Source organism: Nerophis lumbriciformis, linkage group LG30 (assembly GCF_033978685.3).
Source record: "Nerophis lumbriciformis linkage group LG30, RoL_Nlum_v2.1, whole genome shotgun sequence".
In the NCBI taxonomy this organism is placed as follows: Eukaryota; Metazoa; Chordata; class Actinopteri; order Syngnathiformes; family Syngnathidae; genus Nerophis; species Nerophis lumbriciformis.
In genome coordinates, this window is record NC_084577.2 from 950,932 (window position 1) to 974,773 (window position 23,842).

The following is a 23,842-nucleotide window of genomic DNA, read 5'->3' on the forward strand; positions in this document are numbered from 1 at the left end:
CTGTATGCACCGTTTTGTGGGCGGTTTAATTACGTGCCTCCACTTCGACAGCGTCTTCTCCTCGTCCTCTTGGTTGTACCGGTAGTTTTTAGCGTTCGCACGCTACTGACAGATATACGTTAAAACTTTACACTACTTTGTATTAGAAATGGCAACAGTGGAGGAGGATGGCCCACAACAACAGGATAGAGAAGGAGCTTATTGACTACGGTGTGGACTATGTCAGGTTCAAACACTGATGACATCTATTAAACAAGACAAGAAGCAAGGAATCAAACAGACACAGAATTAAATTTGGCTCAGTGAGGAGAAACTCGTACACCTGTACCCTTGTACAGTGTCACCACGCTCTCACGAAAGATTATATGCCTCCTCTTTTATTTGGACTTTCCCTGATTACATGGCAACAGCTGTTTCTAAAGGGACAGGGGTCGTAAACAGCCATCGTCTTTGATTACATAACAGTTCAAAGAAAAGGTTGGTTCAAAGAAAAGGTCGTAAAAGAGTTAAAAGAAGAGGTCGTAAAACAGTTCAAATAAGAGGTGCCTGGAACTTGGACAGGTCCTGCTTTCTCTAGGCTTTGTAGTTCTCGGGTCAAAACAAAATCTTTCTGTGGATTACAATACATCAAAGAAACAGAACACCTTCATGCTGCTTCCCATCCTACACAGTGGAGTTTTACAAGCCTTCTTCTTGGTAGGATCAAAGACAGCTTTTGTCTTCTCGCCGGGAACTCATGGCAACACAAAGTTTTGTGATAACTTAGATACAATTATTCTTACAGACCACAATGGCAGACTTTTTGGGACTTTTGCAGATCCCAAATACACTTTGGCAGGTAGCAATAGATAAGAAAAGTTGGATTTGAATAATACTGTGAAACAAAACACTAGATAATATGTCTCCTAATAGGTGCCATAATACTACCCGTATGTTGAAGTACAGTATGTCTGACTAGGGTAGTCTAATACTCCGTGTTCCATCACCAAAGTTGTACCAAAACATTTTGACAGATTTGTGTGAAATGTTCTATATTCTCAATGAAACATCAAAGTTTTGATTTTGCTTGCTTACCCGTACTTGCTAGCGTCATTTATTGAACAGGCGATCAACTTGCAGTCCACACATATCTTTTATGTGTGACTGCCATCTACTGGTCACACTTATCATAACCCCATGCACCAAATAAAATTGCTTCGACATCGGTAAGCACAACCAGAATGAACATGTACATTAGGAGCACCGGGTTATAAGGCGCACTGTCTATTTTTAAGAAAAGGAAAGTAATTTAAGTTTGTCATATAGTCCAAAAAATACGGTATGTGTTTTCTTCTCTTCGTTCTTTTTTTGTGTGTAAAGCACTTTTGCCTCTGTGTGAAAAGTGAAATATAAATATCATTTTATTCGATTTGAACTGTGAGCAAGTTGCAATCAGCCAAAAATTTGTAGAGTACGCTTTTAAAGAATATACAGTATATTTGAAGCGCGATGTGTTGAGGGGCGACAAGTCGCAATCCGATACCAAAATTGTACGCAAATATCGATATTGTGATTGATCTGCAACGATCTACAATGCATGTAAATGTATCAGGTTCTCTATGAAAGGCTTTGAGTGTCTGTAAAAGCGCTACATGAATCTAATCCAGTGGTTCCCAAACTACGGTAAAAAAAATAAAAAATAAAAATAAAATTATTATATATATTTTTTTTTTATTTTTATTTTTCAAATATCTGTCTTTTCTAATCCATTTTCTACCGCTTGTTACTCTCGGTGTCTCCGAGCCGCTCAGGCAAATCATATTGTCTAAAAATACATTTTCTAATGGATAACGTGACATCATCCAAACTACGGCCCGCGGGCCAGATCCGGCCCACCAGCGTCCAAAATCCGGCCGGCGGAAAGTCCCAAGTTAAAAAAAATTAAAATTAAAAAAATAAATAATTATTATATACATTTAAAAAAAAATCATTTTTAAAAAATCTGTCCTTTCTAATCCATTTTCTACCGCTTGTAACTCTTGGTGTCTCCTACCCATTCATGCAAATCATATTGTCTAAAAATACATTTTCCCATCAAAAACGTGACATTATATATATATATATATATATATATATATATATATATATATATATATATATATATATATATATATATATATATGTATATATATATATATATAAATATATATATATGTATATATATATATATATATATATGTGTATATATATATATATATATATATATACCGTATTTTCCGCACTATAAGGCGCACCGGATTATTAGCCGCACCTTCAATGAATGGAATATTTCATAACTTTGTCCACCAATAAACCGCCCCGGACTATAAGCCGCGCCTACGCTGCGCTAAAGGGAATGTCAAAAAAACAGTCAGATAGGTCAGTCAAACTTTAATAATATATTAAAAACCAGCGTTCTAACAACTCTGTTCACTCCCAAAATGTACGCAAATGTGCAATCACAAACATAGTAAAATTCAAAATAGTGCAGAGCAATAGCAACATAATGTTGCTCGAACGTTAATGTCACAACACACAAAATAAACATAACACTCACTTTCTGAAGTTATTCTTCATTCGTAAATCCTTCGTCTTCGGTGTCCGAAGTGAAAAGTTGGGCAAATTTACGATCCACTGGCAGATGTTGGCGTCGTCTGGCGCTGCCTCCTCGTCTTAGTGAAGGTGTGTTCGCCTTCTGTCATCCATTGTTCCCACGCAGTTAGCAGTCTAGCTTCGAATGCCCTGTTGACACCAATATCTAGCGGCTGGAGGTCTTTTGTCAATCCACCCGGAATGACGGCGAGTATTGAATTAAGCGCGTAAGCGTGTCTCTCAATGTGCTGTTATGAGCTAGCAAATATAACAACTACACTACCCAGCATGCAACGATAGTTACGAGCATGCGCGGTAGCCCTGAGAAGCGTTGTATGCTGGCAGTTAGCACGCTGTGAGTAAACGTTGAGAACTCAGTTAACACGCCTCGTCTGCATTATTTATAATTAGACAGACAACACACTTAATAGGAGCCATTTTGGGGTCTTTACATAAACACACAAATGGAAATGAAACGTCACATATCCCAGCATGCACCGCGCGCTTCTTCTACGGGGAAAAAAGATGGCGGCTGTTTACCGTAGTTGCGAGACCTAAACTTTATGAAAATGAATCTTAATATTTATCCATATATAAAGCGCACCGGGTTATAAGGCGCACTGTCAGCTTTTGAGAAAATTTGTGGTTTTTAGGTGCGCCTTATAGTGTGGAAAATACGGTATATATACAGGCACGTGCACACATAGGGCCCTATGGGTGCTTGAGCCCCTGCTCTTTTTCGCCTCGTCTTAAAAAGTGCCCTTTGCCTGTGTGTGTTTTTTTTAAAAAAAATTTAAAATAACGTTAATAAATTCCTGTCAGGGATGTAAAAAAAACAGCGGTACAAAAGCTCCACGTTTTCTTGTAATACCGGGTTGTTTGACCCTGCCGCTTCCGCCAGAGAGGGAGAGAGAGAGAGGGCGAGTGAGTGAGTAAGTGAGAGGAGAGAGAGCCAACTGCGCCCCTGAGGAGACGTCACGTGACAGTGGAGCAACTTGAATCAGTGAGTTATGGTCTAGTCGCCGTCCACTTATTCAGCATCTAATATGAGTAATATTTCAGAAAAACGCTGTATTATTCTATTATTCAATGTGTCAGTTTCTGTTTTTGCCGGACGTCGGAGCACGGCGCATCAATTGAGCACGGCACATCAAGTCCGCACAGAGCAGAGCGGATCGTGCGGGACAGGAAGTAGTGTACAAAATACAAAATAAAACACCAGGTTAATTTTCAAAATAAAATGCACTGTGTTTACGGCGGATCACATTTCTCTCACAGTAGAGGTTTAGATGTAAAGTTTATTGTGACTTTGCTATTACTGTGTGGGTTAACAAAATAATAATAATAATAATGATAATAAGAAGAATAATAATGATAATGATAATAATAATAATAATAATTAAAGTAATAATAATAATGATAATAATGATTATTATTATTATTATTAATAATAATAATTTCAGCATTCTGGGGATATAAGATGTAGGTTATCTGTTAGGAATATTACCATCTGTATTTAAACTTGATTCATGTTGATTATGCCTGCAGCACAATGCCAAAAAAAGAAAGGATACAGAAAAGGAAGGAGAAGGAGCGCCAGGAAGCAGCTAAGGGTAGCAGACCTCTTAATGCATGGCTAAAACCAAGTACTAGCATCATGGAAGCCCTGAATTTACATTGAGGAGCATATTTGGGTATGGGTGGCCTCCATTCTACAGCCCTCTCCTGGCCCCTGGTCCATATTTTTGGGCCTGTATTGCGTTTCAGTTGTTTAGTCTGAGCATGAAGTGAGAAAGACCATAAGTTACAACTTGATGGTGTTTTCATCAAGTTAAGGGAAGAAGGACAGATTTTCTCATTGAATTTTTTTCCATTTGAGTATTTATTTTTGTATTTTTTTTCAAAGTTCATGTTGCACTGTTCAATGTTCAATATTAAAGTGCTTATCTTTAACAATAAATAGCCTAATAATAAACCAGTGTTTTGTTGCTTTTCATGTCTTCCAAGCCTATGATAATGTGAATTAACTCATTATGACAATAATTTGTTGACACAAAAGAAGTGGCAATCACTTTTACCTACAAAGGACACACAGCTAAGTAGTTAGCTTTCTATTAGCAAATTTAATTCTACATTAATTTCCATATTGTGCAAAGGACCAAAAATTTTTTTCCTGCCCTTTTCTGACTTTGAGCCCCTGCCCCTCTATAATCATGTGCACGTCCCTGCAAATATATATATATATATATATATATATATATATATATATATATATATATATATATATATATATATATCCATCCATCCATCCATTTCTACCGCTTATTCCTTTCGGGGTCGCGGGGGCGCTGGAGCCTATCTCAGCTACAATCGGGCGGAAGGCGGGGTACACCCTGGACAAGTCGCCACCTCATCGCAGGGCCAACACAGATAGACAGACAACATTCACACTCACATTCACACACTAGGGCCAATATATATATATATATATATATATATATATATATATATATATATATATATATATATCAGTGACGTGCGGTAAGGTTGATGGCTGGTGAGGCACTGACTTCATCACAGTCAGATTTACAAACATATGAACCCTAAAGAGTATCTTATTCACCATTTGATTAGCAGCAGTTAACGGGTTATGTTTAAAAGCTCATACCAGCATTCTTCCCTGCTTGGCACTCAGCATCAAGGGTTGGAATTGGGGGTTGAATCACCAAAAATGATTCCCGGGCGCCCACTGCTCCCCTCACCTCCCAGAGGGTGGTCAAAGGGATGGGTCAAATGCAGAGGACACATTTCACGACCCCTAGTGTGTGTGTGACAATCATTGGTACTTTAACTTAACTTTAACTTTACACATACAAACTGTAGCACACAAAAAAGCACATTTAATTAAAAAAAACGTTATTATGGTCTTACCTTTACTTATAAATGAAGTCCATGCGTAGCTCCTTTTGAACAAAAGCATCGATAACTTGTTTATAGAAGTCTTCCTTATCCTTCTTCAGTTTTAAAAGTCTCTCTGTCTCGATGGAGATCTTCCTTTAAGTATTACCTCCTGCTTCAATTGAAAGTCCAGTTTAGAAAACTGTTTTATTTTAGATATGCAATCCTCCATGTTAATAGTCCAGGCAAGAGGAAAAAATAAACGATCGCTGCTAACTGTTGCTGCTTGTTGTCACTTCTTCTGCAGCCGAGTAGTCGCAAGAATGATCTCTGGGATCACTAGCGCCCTCTACCACCAGGAGGCGGGATTACTGCGAGCCTCACACAGTGCATCTTCGCAGCCGTTTTATGATTGCTCAGCACAAGAAATACGTTACACACATACAGTTGTTGATAAAATACACTGTACATTATATACCTCAGCTAACTAAACTATGGAAATGTATAATATAATTCATATAGCAATACGGTCTCGCTGCACAGCAGGCCAGCAGTTAGCCGAGTCATTGCGCAATCCATGGTGAGGCTCAACTGGCTGGTGACTCACCGCAAGTCTCTTCTCAGTATTTGAACGGCAAATGTGAAAATTCAGCGATTTTGAATAAAAATAATCTAAAACTGGTGAAGGTAAATGGAAAATAACTTTAAAGTATAATCACTGGATACATATAACAATTTATTTAATTTTTTTTCTTTTTACATTTTTTTTCTTTCCATGATGACACGTGAGGCGCTGCCTCACCTGCCTCCCCTGACTGCACGTCAAAAACCTGCAAAACAGGCTTGTAGGGATGATACAGCCTCTCTCTCTCTCTCTCTCTCTCTCTCTCTCTCTCTCTCTATATATATATATATATATATATATATATATATTTATATATATATATATATATATATATATAAAACCCCGCAAAGGGATAAGCGGTAGATAATGGATGGATGGATGGATATATATATATATATATATATATATATATATATATATATATATATATATATATATATATATATATATATATATATATATATATATATATATATATATATATATATATGTATATATATATGTATGTATATATATATGTATATATATATATATATATATATATATATATATATATATATATATATATATATATATATATATATATATATATACACACACACATTTTTTTTAACCCTTGAGTCAAAAAGTTTGGGGACCCCTGATCTAATCCATTATTATTAGTATTATTATTATTACTCACACACATTTTCTCTATGTCCCTTCCTGAGTGCCTGCTCAGTATCCTTGCACAGCCTCCGTGTGACTCTGGAATTGAGTAAACAGCCAATGTGGAGCATTAACACGAGGAAAGATGGTGGGAATAAAACAAAATCATTACGAGCGTGTAGTTATATGGTGTGGTTGTGTGAGATGTGTGTGTGTATGTGTGTGTGGAGAGGTGGGTGCTTGGGGGATAAATACGGTGATGAAGAGTGAGGGAGAGGAGGGGGAGGAGCAGAGAGATGAATCCTTTCTCTAATCCTCTAGACACACGCTCGGTCTGGCTGCCTACTATAGCTCCGAGAGAGGGAGCGGGAGGCTGCAGGTGGAGGGTGCAAACGGAGAGTGGAACCAAGTGGGGAAGGAGTCAAGGATGAGGTGGGGACCCCGAAGAAGAGGTCTCTCTTGTTAGGAGGAATAGAGAGGACGAGGAGGAGGAGGAGGAAGAGGAGAGGGCGGCTTCAAGCGAACTGTTGGCGGGAGAGTGATGCTTCTCTTTGCCGCTGCTTGAACCAAAACCAAGAGTGAGGAGAAGACGAAGAAGCACTTACTCCGAAGAGAGCGAGAGAGATCTGGGAGGACATGAAGAGGACGGGAGAGAAGGACGGATCTCTTTTAATTGAGGCTCACATGAACGCGTGGACATGACCCCGGTGTGTGTGTGTGAGGAGGTCTTCTCCGGGTGATGGCTGCCTGTTGGCTCTGATCGCGGCTGCTCCTTGAAAGTCGTCCCGGGAGACAAGAACTTGTGTGACAGGAAGTGTCGGAGTGGACTCGCGGGGAAGTGGGAAAGGTGAGCACACACACTTTGGAATTGGGGGTAAAAATCACCAAAATGATTCCCGGGCGCTGGCACCGCTGCTGCTCACTGCTCCCCTCACCTCCCAGGGGGTGCTCAAGGGTGATGGGTCAAATGCAGAGAATCATTTCACCACACCTAGTGTGTGTGTGACAATAAAGTACTTTAACTTTGCGTACATCAATGTTGTTGTACATTGTAGACAATGATCAGGGCATCTTATTGATCGCAACTGGACTGTTAAGGCTGTCCTACACTGAAAAATGTTGGGTTAAAAAATAACCCATTTTTTAACCCAATTGCTTGTTCAGAAAAGTACACACCCCTTATTTAAGTTCTTTTAACTCAACATTTTGGGTTCATTTTCTCAACCCAACTTTTGCATTAATTATTTAACCAAAAAGTTGAGTTATGATAACTTAATGTTGGGCTACTCCCCACCAAACTATTGGGTTGAATTATTTAACCCAAAAGTTGAGCTATGCTAACTCAATGTTGGGTGGTTGTAAATAATGTTAATGAGATTAATCCATAATGAGATCGCTAGGTCGTGAGTTCAGACTATAAAAATGGGAGCCATTACCTCCCTGCTTGGCACTCAGCATCAAGGGTTGGAATTGGGGGTTAAATCACCAAAAATGATTCCCGGGCGTGGCCACCGCTGCTCCCCTCACCTCTCAGGGGGTGATCAAGGGTGATGGGTCAAATGCAGATAATAATTTCGCCACACCTGGTGTGTGTGTGACAACCATTGGTACTTTAACTTTTAAAATTCCCTTCAAGAAAAAAGTAACTTTTTAATAATAAAAAAAAGCCTTTTACCCAAAAATGCGTTACTCGTTGAAAAACAACCTAAAAATGGTTCACCATTTAGAAAACTCAGACACTGAGTTAAATAATACCCTTATAACCCAAAAAAATGGATTGCTATTCATAAAAATAACTCCAAAATTCAACCTAACACTAGCAACTCATAAATTGGGTTATCAAAATAACCCATTATTTTTTTGTGTGTAGAAGACTAGTGAGCAGGCTTGATCAGTTCATGATGAAAGACTGGATAGGACAGCTCAACAAGAGCTTACCTAGCTAGTCTCTGCAGACACTGACGTAGCCTGTGCAGAACAGTGGACTAGATAGGGCAGCTAATCTTTGAGCATTGACTGATAAAGTCTGCTCAGAGGACTACACTAGATGGGACAGCTCAACTTTGTACATAGACTGATAAAACCTTCTCAGAAGACTAGACAGAATGGCAAGTTTTTGAGTAGGAACTGATGAAGTCTGCTTGGAGAACTAGATTAAATGGGACAGGTAGTCTTTGAGCATGAACTTATAAAGCCTGCTTTGAGGACTAAACTAGACAGGACAGCTGATATATGAAAATTAACTAATGAATGACTAGATAGAGCAGCTGGTCTTTAAACATGAACTGACTAAATCTGTTTGGAGAACTAGACTAGATAGGACTTGTTCTTTTTGCATGAACTGATGAAGCCTGTTTGGAAGACTACACTAGATAGGACAGCTAGAATTTGCACATGAATTGACGAAGCCTTCTTGGAAGATTAGATAAGGCAGCTGGTCTTTTAACATGAACTGATGAAATCAACTCAGAGGACTAGACTTGATAGGACGGTTGTTCTTTTTGCATGAACTGATGAAGCCTGTTTGGAAGAATAGATAGGGCAGCTGGTCTTTGATCATGAACTGATGAGGCCTGCGTGAAATACTACAGTAGATAGAACAGCTAGACTTTGAGCATTAACTGATGAAGCCTTCTTGGAAGACTAGATAGGACAGCTGGTCTTTAAACATGAACTGATGGAATTTGTTCAGAGGACTAGACCAGATAGGACAGTTATTTTTGCATGAACTGATGAAGCCTGTTTGGAAGAATAGATGGGGCAGCTGGTCTTTGATCATGAACTGTCGAAGCCTGCTTGGAGGACTACACTATATAGGACAGCTGGAATTTTGCACATGAATTGAGGAAGCCTGTTTGGAGGACTAAACTCGATAAGACGGCTAGTCTTTGACCAAACTAATAAAGCCGGTTTGGAAGAATAAACTAGATAGGACAGTTAGACTTTGCACATGAAATAATGAAGCCTCTTTGGAGGACTACATTAGATAGGATGGCTAGTCTTTGACCATTTTCTGATGAAGCCTTTTTGGAGGACTACATTACACAGGACAGCTAGTTTATGAGCACAAACTATTTTGGAGGACCAAACTCGATTGGACGGCTAGTCTTTGAGCATGAACTAATAAAACCTGTTTGGAGGACTACACCAGATAGGACAGTTAATCTTTGAGCATGAACTGGTTAAACCTTTTTGGAGGACTACACTAGACAGGACAGCTAGTCTTGGAGCATGAACTAATAAAACCTGTTTGGAGGACTACACCAGATAGGATAACTAGTCTTTGAGCAATACCTAATAACACCTGTTTGGAGGACTACACCAGATAGGACCTAACCCTTGAGCATGAACTGATGAAGCCTTTTTGGAAGACTACACTAGACAGGACAGCTAGTCTTGGAGCATGAACTAATAAAACCTGTTTGGAGGACTACATTAGATAGGATAGCTAGTCTTTGAGCAATAACTAATAACACCTGTTTGGAGGACTACACCAGATAGGACAGCTAATCTTTGAGCATGAACTGATGACGCCTTTTTGGAGGACTACACTAGACAGGACAACTGGCCTTGGAGCATGCACAAATAAAACCTTTTCGGAGGACTACACCAGATAGGATAACTAGTATTTGAGCAAGAACTAATAAAACCTGTTTGGAGGACTACACCAAATAGGACAGCTAATCTTTGAGCATAAACTGATGACGCCTTTTTGGAGGACTACACTAGATAGGACAGCTAGTCTTGGAGCATGAACTCATAAAATCTGTTTGGAGGACTACACTAGATAGGATAACTAGTATTTGAGCAAGAACTAATAAAACCTGTTTGGAGGACTACACCAGATAGGACAGTTAATCTTTGGGCATGAACTGATGAAGCCTTTTTTGGAGGACTAGACTAGACAGGACAGCTGGTCTTGGAGCATGAACAAATAAAAATAGTGCTGCTAGGATCCTGATGAGTGCGGAAATACGACCACATCACACCAATTCTCAAATCCCTTCACTGGCTTCCTGTTCCACTCAGGATTGAATACAAAGTCTCCCTACTAACCCACCAGTGCCTCCATGGAAATGCCCCCCCTCTACCTCAAAGAACTACTCACCCCCAAATCCTCCACATGACACCTCCGCTCCGGACAGGCTAACCTCCTTCAAAAGCTACAAACTATGGGAGACCGGGCTTTCTGCTCCGCCGCTCCCAGTCTGTGGAATGCTCTCCCTGACCACCTGAGGGCACCACAGACTGTGGATGCTTAAAAAAAAAAAGGCTTAAAAAACCTTCTTTTAAAAAAAACCTTTTTATAGATATATGCATACTAGTTCTAGCTATTAGGCTGTTCTAGTCTTTATTTTTATTTTTTATTTTTTTATTATCTTTTTATTATTATTATTATTTTTTTTCAATGCACTGTAGCACTTTGAGGTTGTTTGCTCAATGTAAAGTGCTTTTTACAAATAAAATCTGTTATTATTATTATTATTAAAACCTGTTTGGAGGACTACACTAGACAGGACAGCTAGTCTTGGAGCATGAACTAAAAAAAACCTGTTTGGAGGACTACACCAGATAAGACAGCTAGTCTTCGAGCATGAACTGACAATGCCTGCCTAGATTAGGCCAGACTATGTCTATGAAAACTGTTCAGTCGTAAAAGATTCAGTGCCTTGAGACTACAATGATGACGGGAGTATTTCTGGGTTCTCAGGTTCCCAACAGCGCCCACAGTTGCTCTGTCTTGGGCGGAAAAGGAAGAAGGGGACTCGAGCACCTTCCCTGGTGTGTTACTGTAAAGGCCGGGGTCAGCTTTATTGTCCCTCTCCTCAGTGGATGCCTCCAAACCGCCGCCATGGGAGAATGGACCATCCTCGAGCGCCTCTTGGAGGCGGCCGTGCAGCAGCACTCCACTATGATAGGAAGGTGAGTCTTTGAACGCACCGCCGTCCTCACATGCCAAACATGCATGCTGCACTTGTTGCATGCCCTGAGCGCGGCTCCAATCCCGCTTCCAGTTAAGTGATTCCTGGTCCAAAAGGGGCTGCTGGCAGAGAGCGAGGAAGGGGGCTTTAGCGTCTTTAATCCCCCTGAGTGACATGATGGAAGATTTAGGCAAACAGGAGAGTCACTATTAGCCCACGCAGAGGCTTTGGCTATCACAGCTAGCTGGGTGAGGACATGTCGCGTTTAAAGTCCACTTCATTCACGTTCTCAACTGTTTTCATACCCCAGTGCCTCTTCTTCCCCTTCGCACGTGCGCACAGAGCCGTCCCCCCTTTTTCCCCCATCGCTCAGCATTACGTCATTCACCAATGTAAATAAAAACGAGTCGCTCGTGTAAGGTCGCTGCGGTTATGATTTATGTATTCGTCTACACGCCGCGATGTCTTGTATTCTACTTTGAGTAACTCCTTGTTGTCGGCCGCAGAAAAGGGGGAATTATTTATGAGCGCTTTAGCCCCACAGGCGAATCAGCTCGGTAGTTCGAATGAAACATAGTTTTTACATCCACTCAGGGACATCTTGACTTTGGGGTTTTCTTGGGACATTAAGACAAAAGTGCAAGTTCAGCATGCGTTCATTAGCATGTATGAATTAGCAGTTTTAAACGAGACCACACTGAGTCATTCTGTTTCGTGCAAATCTTGAATTATTGAGCAAATGAATGCATGAAAGGCATTTTATGATGTCAGCCATGTATGGACGATGAGTAACAATGTACGGTATAGTACCGCGATACTAATGAATCATTTTCGGTACGATACCGTCTCTGAAACGTATCAATCAATCAATCAATCAATGTTTATTTATATAGCCCTAAATCACAAGTGTCTCAAAGGGTTGCACAAGCCACAACGACATCCTCGGTTCAGAGCCCACATAAGGGCAAGGAAAAACTCACAACCCAGTGGGATGTCAATGTGAATGACTATGAGAAACCTTGGAGATGACCGCAGATGTGGGTGACCGGATGCAATGGACGTCGAGTGGGTCTAGCATAATATTGTGAAAGTCCAGCCCATAATGGATTTAACATAATAGTGAGAGTCCAGTCCATAGTGGGGCCAGCAGGAGACCATCCCGAGCGGAGACGGGTCAGCAGCGCAGAGATGTCCCCAACCGATGCACAGGCGAGCGGTCCACCCCGGGTCCCGACTCTGGACAGCCAGCACTTCATCCATGGCCACCGGACCTGTGCCCCCCCTCCACAAGGGAGAGGGGGACAGAGGAGAAAAGAAAAGAAACGGCAGATCAACTGATCTAAAAAGGGGGTCTATTTAAAGGCTAGAGCATGCGTGTCAAACTCTGGCCCGCGGGCCAAATTTGGCCCGCCGTGTAATTTCACTTGGCCCTTGAGGCGATATCAAATTAACACTAGAGCTGGCCCACCGATTATATACAGCGCCGGTGCCGCAGTAACACCACATTCAAAGCTAATTCTCATACTTGCCAACCCTCCCTGGAGAATCCCTAATTTCAGTGCCCCTCCCGAAAATGGTAACGTCCGCTTTTTTCATCATAATAAATGCGGCTTCTGCACGCACGCACAAGTGAATGCAACGCATACTTGATCCACAGCGATACAGGTTACACTGAGGGTGCCCAAATAAACAACTTTAACACTGTTTGAAATATACGCCACACTGTGAACCCACACCAAACAAGAATGACAAACACATTTCGGGAGAACATCCGCACCGTAACACAACATAAACACAACAGAACAAATACCCAGAACCCTTTGCAGCACTAACTCTTCCGGGACGCTACAAGGTGTGTGTGTGGGGGGCGGGGGGAAGTTTGGTGGTAGCGGGGGTGTATTTTGTAGCGTCCCGGAAGAGTTAGTGCTGCAAAGGGTTCTGGGTATTTGTCTGTTGTGTTTATGTTGTGTTACGGTGTGGATGTTCTCCCGAAATGTGTTTGTCATTCTTGTTTGGTGTGGATTCACAGTGTGGCGTATATTTTTAACAGAGTTAAAGTTGTTTATACGGGCACCCTCAGTGTAACCTGTATCGCTGTGGATCAAGTATGCGTTGCATCCACGTGTGTGTATGTGCAGGAGTCGCACTTATTTTGTGACTGGGCCGTCACGTTGTTAGGATGGATGAAAAGCGGATGTGACAACAGCTCGTCGAGGACATTAAAGGCACTGCCTTTAAGGCACGCCCCCAAGACTGTGGTCCGGGTGTACTATGAGATATAATGACTGATGAACACCTTTGTTCGATAATGAAGGTTGCCTCAGCTCAAAGCCTGAGCCCTGACATTAATGAACTAGCATCCAAGAAAAGATGGCAGGTATCTGGCTTGGGCACATCAGATTAGATCAGTGTGTTGCAAACCGAGCAGTTTAAAGTCCTGAATGGTTGGTTTATTCATTGTTATTTTATTTTCAAATGTATTAGCCTGTGGAAAAAGTTAATGTTGATATTTACCTCAGAAGGCTGCAAATAGAAAAGAGTCATTCAATTTTTATTTAAATTGTATTTGATATGCCATTGATATTTTTTAATTATTATTATTATTATTATTTGAAACTCAATTTTGCATGTCACTATAAAGCTATATAAGCCTTGCTTGTTCAATATTCAATGCAAAACTTGTTTGGGTCCCTATTAAAAGGTTAATTTGTTCAACCTTGGCCCGCGGCTTTGTTCAGTTTAAAATTTTGGCCCACTCTGTATTTTAGTTTGACACCCCTGGGCTAGAGTATACAAATTAGTTTTAAGATGGGACTTAAATGCTTCTACTGAGGTAGCATCTCTAACTGTTACCGGGAGGGCATTCCATAGTACTGGAGCCCGAATAGAAACCGCTCTATAACCCGCAGACTTTTTTTTGGGGGGGGGCTCTGGGAATCACTAATAAGCCGGAGTTCTTTGAACGCAGATTTCTTGCCGGGACATATGGTACAATACAATCGGCAAGATAGGAAAGGTACCGGCCCCGTACCCCCCCGCGCCCGCGTCAAAGTCACGTCATGCCATTGTTGGTCTACGAGCAGACGAGCATGTTCGGCGGCACACATTCACGGAGTACTTACAAGCAGACACAGTGTGTAGACCAGTGGTTCTTAACCTGGGTTCGATGGAACCCTAGGGGTTCGGTGAGTCGGGCTCAGGGGTTCGGCTGAGGTCAAGACACACCCGACTCATCGTGTAAATAAAAACTTCTCCCTATCGGCGTATTATGGATACGGCAACAACAGAAGTCACACTGATTTGCAGGTGTGTAATTTCTTGTGAGTTTATACACTGTGTTGGTTTTTCACTAAAGAAGGGTTTGGTGAATGCGCATATGAAACTGGTGGGGTTCGGTACCTCCAACAAGGTTAAGAACCACTGGTGTAGACAGAAAAGGGAGAATGGACGCATTTTGGCTTAAAAACTAACTATAAAGGTGAAGTACACTGAAACACCCTCAGGAAGAGGTGCTTTAAGACATGCGGTTAACGTCTATTTCTAAATCACTAATCCTTGTCTCCATGGCAACAAATAAAGTATGTTTCTTACAAGTATCATCCCTGCAGGACGAGGAATAGCTAAACATGTTTCACTACACACCATAGCTCACCAGCATCAAAATGTAAACAAACGGCAATGGTGGATCTACACCTAACATCCACTGTAAGGATATCAAATACAAGCACGTATCGAGTCGATACTACTATGATTATGTCGATTTTTTTTGGCATCACTTTCACAACATTTTCTTTCGTTTAAAAAAAATTTATATTATGTTTATAAACTCAGGAAATATGACCCTGGACACATAAGGACTTTGAATATGAGCAATGTATGATCCTGTAACTACTTGGTATCGGATTGATACCTAAATTTGTGGTGTAATGTAAAGTATCAAACAACAGAAGAATAAGTGATTATTACATTTTAACAGAAGTGTAGATAGAACATGTTAAAAGAGAAAGGAAGCAGATATTAACAGTAGATTAATAATTAATTTTCTACCACTTGTCCTTAATAATGTTGACAAAATAATAGAATGATAAATGATACAATATGTTACTGTATATGTCAGCAGACTAATTAGGAGCCTTTGTTTGCTTACTTACTACTAAAAGACAAGTTGTCTAGTATGTTCACTATTTTATTTAAGGACTTAACTGCAATAAGAAACATATGTTTAATCAACCCTAAGATTTTTTGTTAAAAAAAAGCCAATAATGCAATTTTTTTGTGGTCCCCTTTATTTAGAAAAGTACCGAAATAATTTTAGTACCAAAATATTGGTATCGTTACAACACTATTCACAATAGACTGCACGTGTATCTTTTTTTGTGTGCCGAGGAACATACTGTATTACACATTAGAAAATATCACAAAAAAACATAATTTTTTTTTTTTTATATGAATGGCAACAGGTGGATACACAGGCTATCTATATGTACCTTTCTGCCATTTATTTGCTTGTCTTACTATACTGTACAATAAATAGATACACATTATTTGTTGTAATAAATCATTTGCAAACCAGTGCAACTTATCCATCTCTCATAAGTCAGCTCTGTATCGGTGTTAAAGTCATTTACAAAAGGTAGACTGTAGGCTATGAGGAGCTTGCGGCTACACAACAGCTGAGCACACAATAGCGCACAACATACGTTATAAATGTCCTTAACTGAACGATAATGCAGTCTAAAAACAAGACATTTGTCAATATAAACAAGGATCAAATAATTATAGTTGAATATTACTTATAGATACAGTAAAACATTTCCAAGGCAGAAGCCTTTTAGAAAGTATGCAGTAACAAACGTGTCCGCAGCAGCTAACAAATACACGACAGCTAAGCGCACGATAGCGCACAAGCTATAGTCATACGTAATAAGTATCCCTAACTGAGCAATATTGCAGTCCAAAACATGACATATGTCAATACAAACAAGTATCAAATAATTATAGTTGCATACTACTTACAGTATCCATACAAAGTCTCCAAGGCAGAAGCGCATTAGAAAGTATCCATTAACAAACGTATAGCAGCAGCTGCACAACAGCTAAGCACACAATAGCACACAAGCTAGACAAAGTGTTCTTAACTGAACAATAGTGCAGTCTAAAATACAACATTTGTCAACATAAACAAGGATCAAATAATTATAGTTGAATACCTGCTCAGTGGCCTTGTGGTTAGAGTGTCCGCCCTGAGATCGGTAGGTCGTGAGTTCAAACCCCGGCCGAGTCATACCAAAGACTATAAAAATGGGACCCATTACCTTCTTGCTTGGCACTCAGCATCAAGGGCTGAAATTGGGGGTTAAATCACCAAAATGATTCCAGAGCGTGGCCACCGCTGCTGCCCACTGCTCCCCTCACCTCCCAGGGGGTATATAAAGGGGATCGGTGAAATGCAGAGGGTAATTTCACCACACCTAGTGTGTGTGTGTGACAATCATTGGTACTTTAACATAAAAAAAGTATCAAATAATAATGGTTGCATATTATTTACAAGTACAAAGTCTCCATGGCAGAAGCATATTAGAAATGATCCAGTAACAAACGTGTCCACATCATTTCACTCAGTGCATTATGAGTTTAACTTGATTAATTATGGTGGCCACCAGGTGACGCCAAAAACCCCAATTACTGCTTCACTTCAACTTAAAGACAGCATAAGTCCACTCCACATGGTTAATGATAAATAGGTTACTTTTTTCATACCAACTATTGTTCTCTTTTTAAGTAATTTTGCTTGATCAAGCCTTTTATAACATTCCACACTACAAAATAATACAAGTATGTTCACTGTAAAAAAAAAAGAAAGTTGAGAAAACACAAATTTTCAAGGCAACATGATGCAACAAGATTTTTGCGTTTTCTCAACTTTTGACTACTGCTGGCCAGACACTGTTTAGGTATGTTTTGTTGGACTAATTATAGTTTTCAAGTTAGTTTAGTCAGACTCAGAAATAAGGCTTCACCATGTTTAACTACCAAAACAGTGTCTGGCCAGCAGTAGTCAAAAGTTGAGGAAACGCAAAAATCTTGTTGCATCATGTTAACTTGAAAAATGCATTTTCTCAACCTTTTTTTTTTTTACGGTGTAGCAATCGTGCTGATATCGCATCGGTTCAATATTTGTGTTGATCAATACCCAGGGCTTTAATGTGGGAAGTGAAAAAGTTGTATGGGGACACCTTTTGGTAGGGCTACTGTGAAAGTGGAAGTAATCCACTGTATGATCTGTTATCTGTTTGGGTGGTTTTATGTTGCTGTTGGTGTACGTTCCTTCCGTCATGGTACACTGGAAGTGGAGCGTTTAGTCACACCGCTGCAGGCTCTCGGTGAAAGTGATACCGAAGGGAAAAAAAAAAGAGTGAAAGAGGGAGTTGTTAAGTAGTAAAAGCACGACTTGAGAAGGAACTCGAGGAAAGTTGCAAGGCAAAGCGAGAGCGAGAAGTGAACTGAGAGAAGGCGGACTGCAGAATGTGTGGGAGATGGTGGGAAAGGCAAGGTGAAGGCGAAGGGAGTGAGGAGTAGTTATTCACAGACAAGCGAGCAGACACATGGCGGCGGGCTGCGGGGCGTTGGGAGGACGCCAAGAGGACTGTCTTGTCACGAGATGGTGCTGTGTGTCATGACCTCAGCGGGGCACCCAGGACACCCTGAGGCGAGAATCCTCCCGTCTTCTTGCTGAGGTCTATTTTTGTTGTCCGGGCAGCTGTGATGTTACAATGAAGAGTGCCAAAGAGAGGGACTTTATGTATGAAAAGTGAGACACTGAAATAAATGATAGTGCTGACTAAAAAATAAAAAATGTATTCATAAAATGTATATATATATATATATATATATATATATATATATATATATATATATATATATATATATATATATATATATATATATTACAGTTAAAGTTAAAGTACCAATGATTGTCACACACACACTAGGTGTGGTGAAATTTCTACTCTGCATTTGACCCATCCTCTTGATCACCCCCTGGGAGGTGAGGGGAGCAGTGGGCAGCAGCGGTGCCGCGCCCGGGAATCATTTTTGGTGATTCCCAATTCCAACCCTTGATGCTGAGTGCCAAGCAGGGAGGTAATGGGTCCCATTTTTTTTTTTATAGTCTTTGGTATGACTCGGCCGGGGTTTGAACCCATCACCTACCGATCTCAGGGCGGACACTCTAACCACTAGGCCACTGAGTATATATATATATATATATATATATATATATATATATATATATATATATATATATATATATATATATATATATATATATATATATATATATATATATATATATATATATATATATATATATATATATATGTATACATACATATCAATATATATATATATATATATATATATATATATATATATATATATATACTGTATATATGACACATACATATTAATATATATGTACCATATTTTTTGGACTATAAGTCGCAGTTTTTTTTCATAGTTTGGCCGGGCTCCAGTGCGACTTATATATGTTTTTTTCCTTTTTTATTATGCATTTTCGGCAGGTGCGACTTATACTCCGGTGCGACTTATACTCCGAAAAATACAGTACATATATGGATGGATGGATGGATGGATGGATGGATGTATATATATATATATATATATATATATATATATATATATATATATATATATATATATATATATATATATATATATATATATATATATATATATATCAGTGACGTGCGGTGAGGTTGATGGCTGGTGAGGCACTGACTTTATCAGTCAGATTTACAAACATGAACCCTAAAGAGTATCTTATTCACCATTTGATTGGCAGCAGTTAATGGGTTATGTTTAAAAGCTCATACCAGCATTCTTCCCTGCTTGGCACTCAGCATCAAGGGTTGGAATTGGGGGTTAAATCACCAAAAATTATTCCCGGGCGCGGCGCCGCTGCTGCCCACTGCTCCCCTCACCTCCCAGGGGGTGAAGAAGAGGATGGGTCAAATGCAGAGGACAAATTTCACCACACCTAGTGTGTGTGTGACAATCATTGGTACTTTAACTTAACTTTAACTTAGCACATACAAACTGTAGCACACAAAAAAGCACATTTAATTAAAAAAACCTTATTATGGTCTTACCTTTACTTATAAGTGCGGTAACAGTGGTGTTCGTGTTGGAGGAGTTGTGAATGAATGAAATATGAAATCCGTGCTGCAGTCTGCAGGTGTATCTAATGTTGTGTCCCTGCAGTCGTTCACGGCTCCTCCGGCGCGAGCATTGTTGTTTTTGCACTTTTTGGCTTCTTGTTAAGTGACTTTTTTGGGTGGATTCGGTCTTGCACGTGGAGGGTTTGGGTGCGGGCTTTGGTTGGTGTGGTGCTCCCGTCGGGGGGTGCACTCTGCGCGGGGGTGCATTAACCGGAACCAGGAGGCGGGATTACTGCGAGCCTCACACAGTGCGTCTTCGCAGCAGTTTTATGATCGCTCAGCACAAGAAATACGTTACACACATACAGTTGTTGACAAAATACACTGTACATTATATACCTCAGCTAACTAAACTATAGAAATGTATACTATAGTTCATATAGCAATACGGTCTCACTGCACAGCAGGCCAGCAGTTAGCCGAGTCCGCAATCCATGGTGAGGCACAACTGAGTGACGTGCCTCAACTGGCTGCTGATCACCGCACCGTCTCTTCTCAGTATTTGAACGGCAAATGTGAAAATTCAGCGATTTTGAATAAAAATAATCTAAAACTGGTGAAGTTAAATGGAAAATAACTTTATAGTATACTCACTGAATACATATACCGTATTTTCCGCACTATAAGGCGCACCGGATTATTAGCCGCACCTTCAATGAATTACATATTTCATAACTTTGTCCACCAATAAGCCGCCCCGGATTATAAGCCGCGCCTACGCTGCGCTAAAGGGAATGTCAAAAAAACAGTCAGATAGTTCAGTCAAACTTTAATAATACGGTATATTGAAAACCAGCGTTCTAACAACTCTGTCCCAAAATGTACGCAAATGTGCAATCACAAACATAGTAAAATTCAAAATGGTGTAGAGCAATAGCAACATAATGTTGCTCGAACGTTAATGTCACAACACACAAAATAAACATAGCGCTCACCTTCTGAAGTTATTCTTCATTCGTAAATCCTTCGAATTCTTTGTCTTCGGTGTCCGAATTGAAAAGTTGCGCAAGCGTGGGATCCAAAATGGCCGGTTCCGTCATCGGAGTCAGTGTCGCTGTTGTTGTCCAGTAGTTCTGTGAATCCTGCCTTCCGGAAAGCTCGGACCACAGTTGTGACCGAAATATCTGCCCAGGCATTTACGATCCACTGGCAAATGTTGGCGTATGTCGTCCGGCGCTGTCTGCCCGTCTTAGTGAAGGTGTGTTCGCCTTCGGAGCTGTGTGAAAAAAGCCACCCGGCCTCTTCGCGTAAACTTCCCTTAACCACTCGCTCATCTTTTCTTCATCCATCCCTTCGAGTTAGCTTTTATGATGACGCCGGCTGGAAAGGTCTCTTTTGGCAAGGTCTTCCTTTTGAATATCACCATGGGTGGAAGTTAGCATGGCAAGCTAGAACCACAGTGAAGGATGACTTCTCATTCCCTGTGGTGCGAATATTCACCGTACATGCTCCCGTTCCACAGTGCGGTGCACAGGAATATCAGTTGCTGTGAAATACGGTAGTAATCCGTGTGCGGATGGAGAGATTGCGTCTTTTTATGAACCGGATCCTTGTCGCTTAGTAGGAGCCATTTTGTGGTCTTTACAGATGTAAACAGGAAATGAAACGTACGGTGATATCCGCGCGTTTTTTCTTCTTCTTCCGGGGGCGGGTGGTTGCTTACAGTAGAAGAAGAAGCGCTTCCTGTTCTATGGGGGCGGGTGCTTTCCTTGGCGGTTGCTTGCGTAGAAGAAGAAGCGCTTCCTGTTCTACCGGGAAAAAAGATGGCGGCTGTTTACCGAAGTTGCGAGATCGAAACTTTATGAAAATGAATCGTAATAAAGCGCACCGGGTTATAAGGCGCACTGTCAGCTTTTGAGAAAATTTGAGGTTTTTAGGTGCGCCTTATAGTGCGGAAAATACGGTAACAATTTAATTGATTTGTTTTCTTTTTACATTTTTTTTCTTTCCATGATGGCAGGTGAAGCCCTGCCTCACCTGCCTCTAGTGACCGCACGTCACTGATATATATATATATATATATATATATATATATATATATATATATATATATATATATACACGCACAGATAACCGAGACAGTCCAACATATGAATACACCAATACGAACACCACAACAAAAAAATGCACACAGACAAAAATATCAGTCTGATACTGATATTACACTTGACATTGATTCTACCGTTATTTTTATTGTTCTGCCCATCTCTGATCGCATGCTAACTGAACGGAAATTCAATAGAAATAATTGTCACTAGAATTATTACTCCCTGGAGTAGAGGTGCCGCATTGTCTCATGATTTGATGCCTTCCTCTTCAATATATGATTTCAGCCTGAAATAATAATAATAATAATAATAATAATAATAATAATAATTGTTTAAAAGTAAAGTTGTAGTAAGTCCATGCCCACCACAGAGGACATTATGTCCGTAAACTTTTGATTTGAACGTGTCTTGCGTTGTAGCCGCTTCATCTGTGTTGGCGTGACTCTGCAGCACTCTATGTTAATATGGAAAGAATCACTTAACTGTTCCCCGCATCATTTTCCATGTAGCACTTTTCACATGTTTGCAGGAAAGTGTGATTGCAACCGGCATTTTAGCAGCTCAAAACCATTTAATCTGCTCCGCTCCACCAGTGTCATGATTTTTCTTTTTTTTTAAAAATAACACTCCTTAATACTTTCTGAATCCTAAAATCTCTTCGTGGTTCCTCTGCTGTGATTTTGGCACATTTCAACGGATGCAATAAACTGGTCAGCACAGGTTCTACCAAGTCATGACAATGCCATGACAACCTTTACGAGTCACACACACACACACGACACATACACACACGAATACACACGAGGGTGATGTTTGTGTAACATTAGAGGGGGCTGCAGAGTGTGTAAAACATGAGCTTCAATGCATTTACTTAAACTTAAACAGGTTTATTGAGTGTGTTTTTCTGTTTGCTGGCAGGGATCCAGGTGTAAATCGATTTCCGTCAAACCATGTGATAAACCGAGGGACTCAGTGCCCGTCGGTAACTGTGATAAAGCACTCTGTGCCTAAGCACTGTCAACACATCAGTCATGATGCCTCTCTCGTCATCATCCCATTGGTCTAAGTCTCATCCGTGAGTCGTGATTGGTCAAAGTGCGTCTGCTAAACATGCAAGTGTGTCCTCCCACTAAGACATTATTGATTTCCAGTAATGGTATAGGAAGTGGCGATTAATCGAAGCCTGGACACTTCATGAAATAGTCTTCAGGCTTCTCCGTTTGCAGTATAAATGTACTCAGGGAGTCACTGTTAATAGAATGTTCAGTTAGTATTTAAAGCTTTAAGAAGCTCAAGAATGTTTAAGTCATAATTTAAGACATGCAGTGCTTTAAACACCAGGTATTATCCGAATTTGGTGCTCTTTTATTTGAATACCTAACATGACACTAAGATGATGACACTGTGCTAGTGGCAGACTCTGAAGAAAAACTACAGAACATCCTGAACACAGAAACAGCCCACAGTGAAGCCAACGGACTGGCTCTAAACCTCAACAAAACCGAATGCATGACAGTTTCCAAGGAACCACATCCATCTGCATGTAACGTCACATGCAACAACAAGAAAATAAAACAAGTGGATCAATTCAAATACCTCGGTGTCACAGTAACATCTGATGGTAGGTGTTAAAAAAAACGACAGCTTCAACAAAATGAGTCTTATATTTAGAAATAGAAACATCTCAATTGGCACCAAACTCAAGAGTCCTCAAAACGTATGTATAGTCTGCCCTACTTTACGGCTGTGAATGCCAAACTTTAAATAATCAACAACTGAGAAAATAGGAGACAACCGAAATGTGGTTGATCAGAAAAATACTCTGCATATAATTGACTGAAAATAAAAGTA

The 23,842-nt window shown here is 40.2% G+C and overlaps 1 protein-coding gene across 1 annotated transcript in view; it reads left to right on the forward strand.

Moving 5' to 3' along the window:
- Nucleotides 1-7,000: 7,000 nt before the first annotated feature.
- gjd1b (gap junction protein delta 1b) overlaps nucleotides 7,001-23,842 on the forward strand; it is a 104,194-nt gene continuing 87,352 nt past the window's right edge. The window contains exons 1-2 of the mRNA XM_061925355.2: nucleotides 7,001-7,628; nucleotides 11,493-11,704. Of these exons, the coding sequence (XP_061781339.1) occupies nucleotides 11,634-11,704 (71 nt within the window). The 5' untranslated portion in view covers nucleotides 7,001-7,628; nucleotides 11,493-11,633. The remainder of the gene's footprint in view (nucleotides 7,629-11,492; nucleotides 11,705-23,842) is intronic.